The sequence below is a fragment of the Nothoprocta perdicaria genome, unplaced genomic scaffold (genome assembly GCF_003342845.1).
Source record: "Nothoprocta perdicaria isolate Ctin4 unplaced genomic scaffold, notPer1 scaffold_6, whole genome shotgun sequence".
NCBI lineage: Eukaryota > Metazoa > Chordata > Aves > Tinamiformes > Tinamidae > Nothoprocta > Nothoprocta perdicaria.
Window position 1 is genome coordinate 4,071,030 of NW_020455865.1, and position 14,939 is coordinate 4,085,968.

The following is a 14,939-nucleotide window of genomic DNA, read 5'->3' on the forward strand; positions in this document are numbered from 1 at the left end:
ATTCAGGAAAGCATTCACAAATGCTCCAAGCTCCCACATGAAGGCAAGGAATTAACTTGATTTTTATAGGTAGGAGGAGAGGGGGGAACAAGAAAGACAAATAAAGCAGCACAGAGAGACCAGAGTGACTTATCCATGACCGCACAGTTGCACAAGTGGCACAATTAAGCCAAAGACTGGCTACAAGCCCAGCTCCCTAAACAAAACCAGCTTCCTGCCTTGCAATTGTCATCACGCAGACCTGCCATGGCACGAACGTGTCTCGAAGTCTGAGCTCGTAAAATAGTCATGCAAACAGAACTGGATGTAGCCAATATGAAAGCAAGTCCAGTATTACTGTGGGCTTTGCACAGGTTTCTTCTCTTCAGCAGCTATGAGCACTATATATCAACAACTCTCCAAGCAGCAAATCACTATGGCTGGACATGAACAAAGCCTCAAGAGCTTCCAAATTCCTTAAAATTCAATTCTTTAAAATTTAATTCCTTCAATTTTTTTTTTTTTTTTGGATAGAATAGGAACGACAAGTGAACTAAACAAGACTTACAACAGACCAGAGCTGTTTTTCTAGTAACCTTCCCAAAGGTTGACCTGAAAGCCCTTTCCATATATTCCACCCCCTTCTCATCTGTTATTCTTTCCTCGTAATCCTCTCTAAATATCAGTGAAGTCATCACTGCAAGACAGATTATCATCTCTTTGAAGTCATGAGCATAACTTGCAAAAAGTCAGGGGAATAACAGACATCAAAGCAAGCCTACAGCTCCCTGCGAGATGGACAAGCTTCCAGGTGAACGTTAGAGATCCCATCTGTAAAGAAATCCCTGCATGTCAGCTCGCCCTGCTATGCTCCTGATCCCTACTGCAACAACAATGACACGCAATTATGTCCTCAGCTGGCTAATCAAACTTCTAACAGGGGAACATGCCAGCATATGAAGGACCAAATATCATTTGTAAAGTACTTCATTTTGCTTTGGGGGAAATACAACAGTAGATTCCTCTCATCAGCAAACTGTGACAAAAAGAAAGCTTCCTCCCTAGCTTCTTTGGTGCCTTTGAGAGCCTCTTTAGGTACCACTGGTTATTTGCCTTTGTGCTCTGACTTTCAGAAAATCATTTGGCTTTATGCTCCGCCATCCATGAAATTATCTGCACAATTCTGTAAGTCATAATAAATCAAATTACTCTAAAGCCTTTGCTGAAGATTATAAAAGTACTTTATAAAGCATTTGCTGAAGATTCTAAAAGTGACTTGGAATTACTTCTACGTGTTGAAATAATTAACTGACATTTGCCAAAAATATTCCTTAAATAAAATCCCCTGAGCAAACACTACTGGCTGAAAAGGAATACAGAGGCAAGAATCCTATGCCAAGCTTAGGATAGACTTGGATCTCATGAGAACTGCTTCCCTTCCACAGGAGTCTTGTCTCATCAATACAAATGAAAACAACGTAGAGTAGCTTTAGGAGAGGATTTTCAGCCCTGCCTTGCAAATTTGGGACAGCAAATATGGGGGCACGACAAAGCTTGTAAACACAAGTCTCAAGTTCGTTTTATTTAAAATTTTAATTTAGAATTTTAAATAATGTGGTTAATACCTGAAGCTGTGCTTCACTCTTGGGATCCAAAGGTTTCTTATAGAGCAAGTGTAGATATCCCGAACTGTGATTCCTCTCATTCTGCTCTCTAGCCTCTTCTACTCCTGCAAATCCCTCCAGCAAGGTTGTCTTCAGAATACTAATATCTCCATGAAGAGACTGCAGAGAGAACAGACAGTACAGGGCTCACAGCAACATTTTCATTGCCATCTCTAACACAGAGGCTTCCTGAAGTGTTTGAAAGCATAAACGCAACCACCACCTGCAGGTAAAGCAGCGTATTCAGATGCTCCATCTACACTGCTTTTGTATTAGCAGGTTAAGTAGAAATGTCAGGTGAGTTAAAAACCACTGCTGAGAAGTTCCAAGCAGGAGTCAAATAGCTTGAGGATATTTAGTCACATTACTCACCTCTGTTGTCTCTTTAATTTCCAAGAGGAAGGTGTGAAGATCCTCAGACTCAGTTCGTAACATCTTCATTTCCTCTGGAGTCCCCACTTGGAAACAGGCTTTGGAAGTGCGAGCTTTCAGTTCCTCCATCTCCTTTTGGAAATGGGCAATCTACAAAGTTAAGGGATAGGAAAGTGCAGCCATTGAGACACAGCAGGGACCAAAACAAATGCTGTAGCTTTTAGCATAATGTTTCTACAGTGTCATCAACACCAGCCACTGTGGGCAAACCAGGAAATTCTTCTCGTATTTTAATGGGAAAGAACATCCATACTTTCCAGCACATGCAGTGTTTGGAACTAAATCAGCCAGCCAACCAGGACATAGATGAACTCACAAAATAGGTAAGTTACCCTATGAAAAGCCTCTATTTTGATTCCTAAGTTACTGAAAGATACAAGGGGGACATGGATAAACTGGAGAGAAGCATCTGTGTGCCCACACAGTGGTCTTCTAGCTTTCAAGATGAACCTAACCACCTACGAGATCTCACCTCCTCCCTGATTCCTGCTATGACAGGGTCTGAATCCTTCCACTGGTGGACCTGCTTCTCAGTACCAGTGCTGGGGAGTGCTGATTTGCCCTGAAAAACAACATTAATCATGTAACAACATTAATCATGTAATTTTAGCAACAGGAAGCTCACAAAAGGCCTGCTGATAGAAATTATTTTCAGCCAGTCATCATCAGTGAGGCAATTTTTATAAACCTAGAGTGCTCACCTCACAATAAAGTAACATTAGCATGTGTATGTTCAAAGCATGCTGCAGACTACCTGGAGCCTTTGACCTCAAAGTATTGTCAAATGAATTCCAAATAATTCATAGGCCACAGAAAAACATTCACCCCTTTCAGAAAAGTTCAGATATCAAGTCATCACTACCTGAGCAGAGCTTGGTTTCGCTGCAGAAGGGGTGACTTTGGCAGTCTTCTGTAATAAAGAAGCTGAAGGCATATTTTGAGCAGGACGTGCCACTGAAATTTAAAGACAAGAATAGTAATTACAAACTCGTATAATGCTTGGTAAAACAGGCTGTGATTAGACGTGAAGCCCAATTTCTGTTGTCAAATCCAACAGCAATAGCTGCTCAGGTCCCAGCGTAATAACACCTTCTTCAAGTGTTGTTTTACTCCCACCCAAAATTTCTGTGCTAGACTTGCAGACTCTAGTTATGACTGACACTCTTGAATATCTGGCTGGACCATTTCTGAAGGAACTTGAGATTTCCAGCCTCATGAGCATTTCAGAGATATATTTCTGTTAACAAGTAAAAACTATTTAATTGCAACTCACGACCATTTGGAACTTTAGCCACCTCAGATGCAAGATAGGGCACTGATTTGTGACACTGCCTGGGAATATTCATAACCAAAGCTGTATTGCAGAGCACTGAAAATGCCAGAACTTCTGGCTGAACTTAAGAACTTATTTCACGTATGAAAAGAGAGCTGCCTTTGTGAAGAATAAAGTGCACAAATGGAAAAAGAAATCAGTTTCAGTACTGGCTCTATCACATCATCACTGTGTGCAAAACAAGCGGCTTGTGACATTGGTAAAAGCAGCAGGAAAAAAAACAAAGAAGAAAAAAGTCAAATTAATCCCACTGGATGCTAAAATTTACAGCATTGTTCATAAGAGAACCTTATTCTCAGCAGCACATAACAGATCCCTACCAGCAGCAGGTACAGGGGTAGAAGCTTTCAGTGGTGTGGCAGGAGAGGCTGGGACAGGGGTGGACTGGCTGAGTGAGCCTCCAGTGGTGGTTTTTGAAGCGGTTGTGAACGAAAACATCGTGGAACTGGCTTGACCACTACTGCTAGTGGGAGCAGAAGCATCTACAGCAGTGAACCTGCAAGCAAGAACAGAACAAAAGGAAGCGTTAAGCTCTACACAATTAGCATCCTTGGGAAACAAAAATGAACCAAGGTCCAGATACAAAATCACAAGTGTGGCTACCGGGAAAAGCAGGGAGCAGTCACTCAGGAATATTTGCAGAATACATGGACCCACAGAGACTGCTAGCATAGATCTACCCAGTGAGCAGAGCTAAATGCTAGCAAGGACTATGTTGTTTCAAAAAGCACCTCATCATTTTGCACCAAAGTCCCCACCAGACTAAATCCGAGTTGCCTTTCAGGGCCAACCTTGAAGCAACTTCAAACAGAAATTCTGCAAGCGAATAAAAACTTCCATTCATCTTCAAACCTGGGCCCTCAAGGCAGCCAAGTTAAATATTCAGCCAACTCGCAAGCATATCATTTCCTTTTGTATACAATATCAAATTCTAAAAGCCATTAAGAGTTACCATCAGATCCTGGTGTGCAAGGATTTTTCTAATTAGAAAATAATCATCTGAACAATCAGAAATTTCTGAAGATATATTTAAGCGAAAACTGCTTTCCACAGAAAGTAGCAACAATTAACATACCTCTGTGGTTTAATCCTTCTTTCCAAAAATAGAAAACAAGGCTCGCGAGTTGGAGGGAACAGTGGGAATAAGAAATCTGAGAATGTTTATCACTCAAATTCATTCTGGGTAATTTCCAGTCAATATCAGTTTTCCTCCAGTTGGCACACATTCTCAGCAAGAAAAAAGCTTTGAAGATTGCAGGTCCAGTGTTCAGAGGGCAAGGAGTCATTTGAAAACAAAATAAAAGCTCTGACAGCTGCTACACTGAACACAGGAGTAGAAAATGAATCTGTCAGCTATGGATACAGCCCTACAAGTTATTCTCTGGCTCTGCATAAGAAGCCTTCACCAAACAGTAGAAAACTGTTTCATGCTTATGAAACAAAGACAGAAAAATAATGCTGATATTTTGGCAAATTATCACTATTTTTGGCATCTTCCCTGGACTAACGTTTGGCCCATGAACATAACCTGTAGCTTGGGAAGCTCTGTGTGGTTTTTATAGCCAAGACAACAACACTTTGCACACAGAGGGCTTTCCTTGGGGCTCCTTCTGGAGTGTGGTGGATATTATCAGGGCAAAAGACAGAAACTATTGTGTGATCTTTAAAACTACCATATGCTGTTCATGTCTGTGGTGATTTAACTACCCAAGCACTGTATAAGTTGTTTCATCCATTTACTTGTCATTGAGGTTCACTTTGACTGAAGAAGCTGAAGAGGTGAAAGATGACTTCTGTGCCACAGGTGTTGAGGACAGTGGTGGCCCAGGTGAACTCTCTGCAGCTGGTTTAAAGTTCATGGATCCAAAAGAAAAGGAGGTGGTAGTAGCTGTAGCAGTGCTCGCAGAAGGGGTTGAAGTCATGGATGTTTTGGAAGATGCAGAGGAGAATGAGAACGTTGCTGCTCCAGTCAGACTGGGGCCAGGGGGTTGCTTGGAGGCATCAGCTGCAAAGGGGTAAGGCGGGGGGTCACCGGTTGTAGAGCCAGGCACCTTCACAGCTGAAGGCATGAAGGAAAACGCAGCTGCTCCACCCCCAGCTGGAGGGAGATTTAAGGCTGGAGTAGCAGGAGGAACAGCTGGCACTGTGTCAGGCTTTAAAGCAGCTGGAGGAGTGGTCATGGGTGTGGCAGAACTTCCTGCAGAGAGAGAAATCAGGGAGAAAGACACTCATTCCACTGTCCCAACGAATGGCAGGAGGTATCTCAAGGCCAAATGCTAGTGGATGGGAACAGTTAAGTACCATCTCACCATTAGATATAGGGTATAGTGAGGAAAAAAAAAGGGAGCAGTTTCCAGGCCCAAGCCTGATCAATGACATAGCAGCTGCTCAAACTCCATGCTATAATCAATAATGTAATTTTCCCCCAGTCAGTCCAAATTAATGTTGCCTAGAATTTCCAATGAAAAGACTTCACCTTTCTCCATTGATTTGGACATGGTCCATGCCATCTCAAATAAAACAGCCTGTCAGCACACAGGTCAGTTAGGGCTGCAGAGAGGCATGCTGCCAAACAAAAGCATTGTCTGTGGAGAAGGAGGCTTGAGGAAGAAAACAGGATCTTTGCAAACTTTATTGCAGGCATACAGGGAAGCAAAAGAACCAACTTATCTGCCTACCCCAGCACAGGAGCCTGCCTGCTTTGGATACATATGGCTATACATACAAACTCTGATAATACTACTTACCACTTGCTAAAGCAATCCTCACAGTGCAGTAGAAAACTATTGTTTAAGTAAGTTTCGTGGTAGCCTCACATCTTATTTGGATATCATGTTTTATCGTGGCAAAACACATGGAAGAAAACCATCATCTTTTAAAAACAGGCAGACCCTGCTTTAGATTAAGCATAACGTTTAATCCTGGTCCCCAAGGACAGGCTGCAGCCACTGTAGCTGCTCTGATCATATCACCCCAAAGCTAGGCAAGGGGCTTTCTAGAACTAGAGCATCCTGTGCAACACTGGCATTTAATTTACTTTGGCTGTGTGCCTCAGAGGTTGATTTCATGATAGAGTCTAAGTGCACACAGTTTGTGACGGGTTTGGGATTCCTTGTGATAAACAGGGCTAGGCAATTTCACTCAGTTGTAGAGGGCAAGGAAAACAGTACTGGCAGCACAATACATCCAGGAACATCTCTCCATTATCAGCACAAAAATAAATATAATTTCTGAATACCAAACTTACAGCTGAGGATGACAAAGATCCTTAAACGCAAGTGCTTCCCTAGCACACCAGAGCACTTACCTGCTGATTTTGGTACTCTTTCCCCTTCTAACAACAACGGTTCGGGTGTCACAATAAGCGACCTGACCCCAGGGTTTTGGTTGATCATGTAAAACGGGCAGAGGACACCATCCGTAGAGAGCAAGATCAGAACTGGAGCTGGAGGGAGGGTCTTCTCATCACCTGTTGAAAAACCACACATATGAAACCCACAGCCAAAGCTTCCTATTCTGTTGTTCTTGGTGTTGTCCCCATCACCTGACTTGGTTAGCACAGTATTTGTCACTTTACCTCCTGCTTGCTTTCACCTACACCTTTCTTCCCTTACTTCCCCAAGAATGTCTCTTTCTTCTGTATTCCTTGAGTTCATGCTTAATAAATTCAAGCATGAAAGTTATTTCATTTGGCAAACTATGCCGAATTGTTCAAAAAGCCAACTTTATCAAAGAAATCCTACATCAAACTTTTTTCCCCTCATTCTGAAGTAATTATTTTGTTTTCACCTATATGACTTTCCCTTCTCCAACCTTCAATTCCTTTCAGCAATCCCCATGTTTCACTTCCCATCAGATCATTAACATTCAACTGCACAGAGTACAAAAGCAGAATTGATAGGTAGGAAGTTTTTTTTTGCTTTGAAGAAAGGCAATATAAAGCAAGCATCCTTCTGATTATGTGATTCTTCCACATAGAAGTAAAGTCCCAGACAAGAAAGGCCCGGGACAAGAAACTCCTGTTCTTTTAAAGCTTACATTCTGTACAACTTAGATGCAAAAAGCATTTTTTTTTCCTCTCATTTTTTAAACATGCTTCCAAAAAACTTGCAAAAATCTTCCTCAGAATTCCTTCAGAAAGCTCTCAGGGAGTACTACAGTGCTTAAAAAACCTGTTCTGACAGATTCCTTAATTCACTAAGCACACAGGCTATCACAGAATACGCTTCAAATTCCATTTTGCATTAAAGTACCAAGTTTGACCTGAATTCCCTACAGCAGATTTTCATTCAGGTAAAGGCTGCTGCAGTTCTCAGTTAATCGGCACCCTCCTGTGCTCTTCACAAACTCCTGACTGCAGAACTTTCCACTCTGCCTAAAGGCATCTCTCTTTCAATCTCTCTCTGGGTTTCTGGGGAGAATTTGCAGAATTCACTAGGGTACAATACAATAGCTCAGATTCATCTTCAGCTTCACTCTCTGACAAGGTGCTTTTAAGAGCCTTTAGGCAGCACAGAAGGTACAGCAGTAACACAAGCAGTTGGATGTAAGGCACAGCAGGGTACAGTCAGTTCAGAACTTGTGCTTTAATGCAGAATGAAAGCCTAAGGATTTCACTCAGTGATTTTTTGCTTTTTCAGATTTTGAAATTAACCCGCTTTTCTTTTAGATCAGTGCAAGTGTACTTAATACAAAACCGTTCTGCAAAACTACCTATGCCACAAGCAGAACGAAAGTCTCACAGACAGCTTAAAATTCCCAGTGTTAAGAATGCGACTCCTTTAACATCCTTATCATCCTGGCTCTGAGAAAACCAGAAAGAAACTAGGTGTTTTTTCCCCATGACTATTACTGGAGTATTCCAAGCTGCTGAAAGGTTGGAGGAAGAACTGTTTAACCCTTAGCCACTTGAATACATATGCATAGAATTCAGTCTCACACATGCTGTAGGCTTGACACAAAAAAGCCAGGATAGATTTTCTATGCCTCTCTAAGAGCATTGTCCTGGGACCCTGAGCAGTAGATTGCCCCCTCAAGAATATCCCATGTTACTATTATTGCACTATTCCACAAGACAGACCAGCAAAGCTTACTGATAGGGATAGGCATGTTACTGGTGTAGTCTATGGCAACACCAACAGGCAGGGTGTCATCGCTCTTATCTGTCACAGGAAGTTCTGCTCTGCTGGAGTCTTCCAAAACCCATGATTCCCAGGTCTGCCAAAAAAATAAGATTATAGTTTTGATTACTGCTTGTCTGTTCCCAACCTTCTCTGGAATACCAATCAAGTGTGCTGAAATATGAAATTGTGAAATAGATAGAGAGTAACCCTTTAAATCTGTTAGGTTTAAGTTTGTCAGATTAACAGAAGTGCCAGAAACATCAGTGCTCTTCACAGATAGCTGTGATTTCCCAAACAGCACTGCATGCCAGAGTTGAGGTCAGGCTCAGACGGACTTAATGTTTCACTTCAACTCATGACCTCCCACGAATTACTTCTCCCTTGATCAAATTTTTCGACTGTTAAGTGAATAATGAAAAACAGACTTCTGGTGCTTGCTTAGCAGATTATATTTGTTTACTGTTTCTGTCTTTATTGTCAGTAGAAACTCTTGTTCTTCTAAGGCTTTTATTTAACTTAAGATGCTCTGCAACTAAGTGCAAAACCCAAGTTCTTCCTTTTTTTTTCTTTTTAAACATAATATTTCATTATACATTGTTATAAATTTCATTTACTTAGCATGTGTAGAAATGGGAGCTACGTAGACACTAATGCAGAAGGAAGAAAATACTACCTGATCCCCTTGTCTTGCAAGAATGCTGACTTCTGTGGAAGCTGCCGATGCTGCCAGAACTAGATCCCTGTGAATATGGAACCAAATATGTTAAAACCTATGTAATAATCTATAATGAGGTCATCACAGTAATGTTACCACCTACTCAAATTCCTAGCTATGAATATAATTATTTCACCATGTAAATGACTTGTCAACCAGCACAAGCCAGGGGAAAAATGACTTGCTACATTACTTTAGAACAATTTTAATTATTCACTAGTGGCCAATTCCCTTTACCAAAGAGTCATTCAGTAGTCGAGAACCACTATTATTTATGATAATAGGAAGTCAGGTGGTTGAAAAGTTAGGGGCAGTTTCTACATGTTCAAGTATTACATAGCTTGCAGCAGGAAGAAACCCAAGCCACATGCTTGAGCGGGGGCATTGGACTAGGTGATCTCTAGATGGCCCTTCTAACCTCAATCATTCTGTGATTCTGTGGAAAAAAAACAACTGTATTACAATTTCTGGCACTCACCATTCTTCAACATAGTTGAGGAAGTAATGATGCTGCCTCTCAGTGCAGCTCCCATAACAAGGCTCCATAAAATTCACAAACTTCTCTGGTCGCTTCTCTTCCTTTTTCTGTAGGGCCAAAATTGATAGTTTACCTTCCAACGATGGGACCAAGTTAACCCACTCTACAAGACTTTAATATGGGTAATAAAAGCAGCTTGCCATTGCAATGAACAGGTCAAGAATGAACAAATATTTCTACAGTTATGACTGTAGAAATGTAGGTAGCACTCATTGGTACTTACAGGCAATACGGCTACTACCACTTCTGGGGGTGTTTCTAGTGTCCCATCAGCAGCTGCATATACAATAGTGAAGACATATGTGCCAATCCACAGAACATCCAAGACTGAAAGAGAGGAATACAAGAACCTCAACCAAAAAAATGTTAAAATGACATTTGCTTTTATAGTGATTTTAACCATGCACAGCTAACAAGCTAAACTAAAATCCCTCCCCACTAGGGAGGGATCACTGAAATACCAAGACTCTAGATGACTGCAGTGCAGAACAGCAGCATTTATTGGTTTGCTTGGTGATATCACAGACAACGTCAGTGTTTCCAAACACAGAGAGCATTCTGGCATATCCAATTGCTACTTTTCTGTTTTTCTATATTTATATTTCTTTGAAGACTCAAAATGAAGAAATATTTTTTGAATATATGAAAATAGATTTATATCTAGAAATCTTCATGTTAATGTGCAAATCCAACCTTCCTCAAGTTGAGCCTATCACATCAGGGAGCACTGACTACTTTTTTAAAGTATATATTTAAAAGCACTCTGGAAGGAGAGGGGGACTTCAGCCCACAGTTACCTTTTCCTATACAACCCAGAGGAATTTTCTTTTCTTTAAATAATTAACATTAAGTTATAACTAAATAACTAGTGCACTATGCAGCTGTTGTATTAAAAGAAAGAAAAACATTTATAAAGAGGAAACAAACAAAAGACATACCTTTAACAGGATTGTCCGAGTCATAAAATGGAGGACAAGGGATTACTTTTTTTTCCTGTAGGTTCTGTAAATAAAAAGAAAGCTACAGTTAAGCACAAAACAAACAGCTACCAAAGAAAGCCAACAAGTTTTGCGGAAAGCCTACAGAGCTGGTGTTAAACTGTTTCACAAGCTCCTGATCACATGACCCTGAAAACACAACTGTTTGAGGCAACCCAACTAAACCCAGCATTGATCCAGGATATTTTAATATTACTGAAGTGATTGGTCAGCTTCACCCAAAAAGCTGATGGTGCAGAAAAGCAAAGCACATTGGAGATGAGAAAGGGGACATACATCTTACAGGCAAAAATACTTACAGGCAGATATTGGACCACGGTGCCATTTTGCTTCCCTACAGCCAACTGCTTTCCCTTTGGGCTCCAACACACTGGGCAAAAAAAGAAGAATGTCATCAACAAGAAGGAATAGGAGAATTTGGATGCCACAAAAACAGGACCAACGAAGTAAATGCTACAACTTAGGTTTAGTTTATGTACAGTTTAGATTTATTCCAAGCCTGCCCAGCACCCTGGACTGTGCGAGAAACATGCAGTCAGAGAAAAAACAAGGCTGCTCAAATAAAAAAAATAAAAAAAAGCAACAGATAGCAACTTTCATTCGCCTACTTCACTGCAAAAATGACAGCCGAGTCTGATGGACAGCAAACCACAAACACATTCAGCTCCACTTCACAAGATGCAGTCCTTCCAGTCAACCGCAACAGAACAGTCAGATTCCAAGAGATCTGTTCTGAGTCTTAGGGAGCTTAAGTCTTTCACCTCTGTGACAACTGCAGAAGAAACCTCTTGAGACAAACAGCCTGTCCTCTTACACCCACCAACCCATTTTCATTCCCAAGTGTCTGTCACTCTATAGGTTTCCACAGGCTGCCACTCACCAGATGTCACAGCCACAGAGGAAGGCAGCGTGGCGTAGACCTTCACGGAGTCTGTGACCTGCAGCACAGAGATGCTGCCGTCGGCCAGGCAGATGGCCACCATGGCAGGACTAGCAGGGTTCCACTTCAGGTCGTTGACCATCGCGGCGCTGCCCGAGTCCTTGGCTAGTTTGTGGTACGCAAACGCACGTTTCTGCTGTTTTGCCTTTTAGGGAAAAGGCAAAGATAGGCCAAGCTGAGCACAAAAATAAGATTTCCCCGACTCCTAATCCAGCAAGGTTTTGGCCTTGCTATGAATTAGTGAGAGACAGGAGTAGTGAACAGAACTGTGCTGATATTACCTGGTTTAGGAATGTACGGACATCAAAAAAGGCAACGAAGGAACCGATCTCACTGGACATCATACAGACTGACAGCGTGAGGTTATCACAGCTCAGAGCCAGGTGCTGTACAGGAAACTTCATAGGAACCACGGTACTCTGAACATTCTCAACTTAAAAACAAAAAAAAGGCAGAATGAAGTGGTCAAGTTTGTCAAATACAGTTAGAAAAAATTTCTGGGGGGGAAAAAAAAAAAAACACATCTAATACACAGTCCTATAAACAACAGCTGTCAGAGATGATACATGGAAAATTCACCACGGGAAAGCAAAACCTCCATCTTGATCAATACAAACTCAATAGAGGCTCTCAAATCCACCTTCCTTCGTCACTAAGCAGGAGGAAAGATAACCCGACACACTTTACCTTAAGCAAAGCCTCAAATTTGGCTGTCAAGAGTAGGGGTGCATGGAAAGTAGCACACTCTCCCATGAGAAAAGCCAGTCTTACCACGTGGCACTGAACGTTAAGACACGAAACCTGAATGACTTTTGAACACGAGCTAGCATAGAGCACTCTGCCATCACGTCCCCGTATAAAAATCCACAAAATACATCAATATGCCTCACCAATTTTATTGGGATCTTCTCCCAGCTGATTTTGCATGAGAAGATTTTTAGTGTGGAAGATCTGGAGGCTGGTTCCTCCACCAGCAAAGACCAGTCCGTATTTGTTGGACACTGCAAGGAGACTGGAGCGCTCTTTGGGAAGGTCATCGGGAGCATCAAAGATCCGGACTTTCTTCAGCGCTCTGAACTGAAAATCCTGTTGCAAGAGAGCCAGGAAAGAGCTGTTTGTAGGCTACTGAAGAGGAACAACTCAATTTCTCTAGGACACTGATTACTTCGTATAATCAAACGTATTTTGCGTGCTCATTTCTCTAGCATTTTACATTATCATTTGTAAAAGCATGAAGAACAGAGTGAGGTAAACCTGCCGAAGCCATAAAACTACAGAAACACAAACTAGAGGAACTAAGCAGCAAAGGTTATGCTGTTACCAGGTGAAATACTAGGCCCTCTAAGATGAGCCCGGTCTCCCAAAGCATCGATCACTGAACAAAGCACTGACTCTAAGGCTAGCAACACAAACTAAACACTTGACTAGAATTTCACGGTGCCAAAGCCCTCAGGAAGGGCAGAAACTCAGTACCTCCAGCGAGACAAACAGCCCCACTGCCTTGTTTTTGGAGATGCCTCAACAAGAAGCAGCTGCATCAAGAGGTATGTGGGCCTGAGGCATCTGCACAGAGCCCTGTCCACCTTGTCCCCCCACTAAACAATTGGAGACAGGGTGGAAGGGGCAGGGAAGGGCAAGGTCAAGACAACACTCCAGGTGACATCCCGACACATGCAGGATGTGCTCACACCTCCTATTCTCAGACCCCTCCAGTGCTAGACGCACAGACAGCAGAACTGATAAACAGCATCAATCCAATCTCAAAACAAACTCCCCCATTTTCCCAAGACAGCAGCTCCCCTAAGATCTGTGGAAAGGGGCAGAGCCATCTCCAAGTCTGTTACCCTCCTCACCCCTCTAACAAACCCCCCTCGTGGCCAGGCCAGGCCTGTGAACCCTCCCGTGCCCCCGGGCCTGCCCAAGAGCCTGGTAGGAGGGCCCCGAGTGCCCCCAAGGCCAGAAACGTCCCCCAAAGGCCCTGCACCCCATCGGCGTCCCCAAGGGCCTCCCCCAAACCTCCTTCTCGGCCCAACGTCCTCCCGGACGAGCCGCCCCCCTTCCAAACCAACCTCCCCCCTCCCCAAGGCTGCTCCCTCCTCCCAGGCCAAGCTGCTTCCACATGCCGGCCCAAGGAGCCCCTCTCCCCGGGCCGCCTCCCTCCCGGCGCCGGTGTGACCGGCCCCTGGCCGCCCCCCGCCTCTCACCTTCATCTCCCGCTCGGGGATCACGTCCATGTCGTCGCCCATGGCGGCAACGCCGAGCGCCGCCGGCAACGCCACACAGCCGCGCTACCCTCCCGCCCGCCCGCCCGCGCGCCCGCTTCCGCTTCCGGCGGCGGGAGGTGGCGCCGCTCTCGATGGTTCGCAAGGGGCGGGCGGCGGGAGCGAGTCCTCCAGGGCCGCCGCTTTACGGCCGCCCTCTTCCCTCTCATTTTCTGCCCCGGCACCAGCTGCGCTGCAAGCACCAGCCACAAGCCCCAGAGCTGAGGGCACGGCCACCTTTTTGGGGGAGAAACAGGGGAAAAACACAAGAAAACGCCCCCTTCGCCTCCAGCCTCAGCTGCTCTGAGGTAGCGAGTGGCAGCGGCAAGAGAAGAGAGGGCAGAAAAAACCCTCAGAGGGCAGAAAATAAACCTTCCAGGGCAAAAAGTGCCTCATGAGGGGTTCCTCTCACTCCTTAAAACACTTTTCCCCCCCAAAATATCCCTCTAAATAAATAAATAAGTAAATAAATGCTGTGTTACAGGAGGCAGCCTCCATACCCCAAGCACAGTCAGTTATTAAAGATCAGATGAGGGAGGCCCGGAGGCCAAGGCAGGTTCTGTTCAGGGTTTATATTAAACCAGCTTGCTTAATCTGACCCCCACATCTGTCCTGAGCTGCAGGGAAGCTGAAGGGAACAGGCTGACACGGGGTAGAGTTTCAAAAGTTTTATTTTTTTGGTCTTTACAGTAGACTGGTACTGCTCTTTTTTTTTTTCTCCATTACAGTTTCATTTTTCACGCACACAGTAGTGAGATTTTTATTTAAAAGTGCAGCCTTTGGCGGGAACAATAAGTCTAGCAGAGTGATGATCATCCGTATTTCCTTTTTAAAAAAAATATTATTTATTAAAGGGTGATTTTAAAACATTAAAAGCTGCCAAGAACATGTAAGAGACTGGGGAGGGGAAGTAAGCGACTATCTGGATTCCAGAATTTATGCACAGAGCAAGAATC

General features: G+C 43.4%; 1 protein-coding gene across 5 annotated transcripts in view; it reads right to left on the reverse strand.

Moving 5' to 3' along the window:
- Positions 1 to 14,007, reverse strand: part of NUP214 (nucleoporin 214) — a 38,976-nt gene extending 24,969 nt beyond the window's left edge. For all 5 annotated transcript variants that reach the window (XM_026049338.1, XM_026049337.1, XM_026049334.1 and 2 more), the window contains exons 1-17: positions 13,927 to 14,007; positions 12,613 to 12,808; positions 12,004 to 12,155; positions 11,663 to 11,867; positions 11,082 to 11,152; positions 10,723 to 10,786; positions 10,008 to 10,111; positions 9,725 to 9,831; positions 9,205 to 9,271; positions 8,502 to 8,625; positions 6,716 to 6,877; positions 5,149 to 5,605; positions 3,729 to 3,904; positions 2,938 to 3,029; positions 2,548 to 2,637; positions 2,016 to 2,165; positions 1,605 to 1,763 (exon numbers count right to left, since the gene is read on the reverse strand). In XM_026049338.1, the coding sequence (XP_025905123.1) occupies positions 1,605 to 1,763; positions 2,016 to 2,165; positions 2,548 to 2,637; positions 2,938 to 3,029; positions 3,729 to 3,904; positions 5,149 to 5,605; positions 6,716 to 6,877; positions 8,502 to 8,625; positions 9,205 to 9,271; positions 9,725 to 9,831; positions 10,008 to 10,111; positions 10,723 to 10,786; positions 11,082 to 11,152; positions 11,663 to 11,867; positions 12,004 to 12,155; positions 12,613 to 12,808; positions 13,927 to 13,968 (2,418 nt within the window). In that variant the 5' untranslated portion in view covers positions 13,969 to 14,007. The remainder of the gene's footprint in view (positions 1 to 1,604; positions 1,764 to 2,015; positions 2,166 to 2,547; positions 2,638 to 2,937; positions 3,030 to 3,728; positions 3,905 to 5,148; positions 5,606 to 6,715; positions 6,878 to 8,501; positions 8,626 to 9,204; positions 9,272 to 9,724; positions 9,832 to 10,007; positions 10,112 to 10,722; positions 10,787 to 11,081; positions 11,153 to 11,662; positions 11,868 to 12,003; positions 12,156 to 12,612; positions 12,809 to 13,926) is intronic.
- Between the last annotated feature and the right edge of the window lie 932 nt (positions 14,008 to 14,939).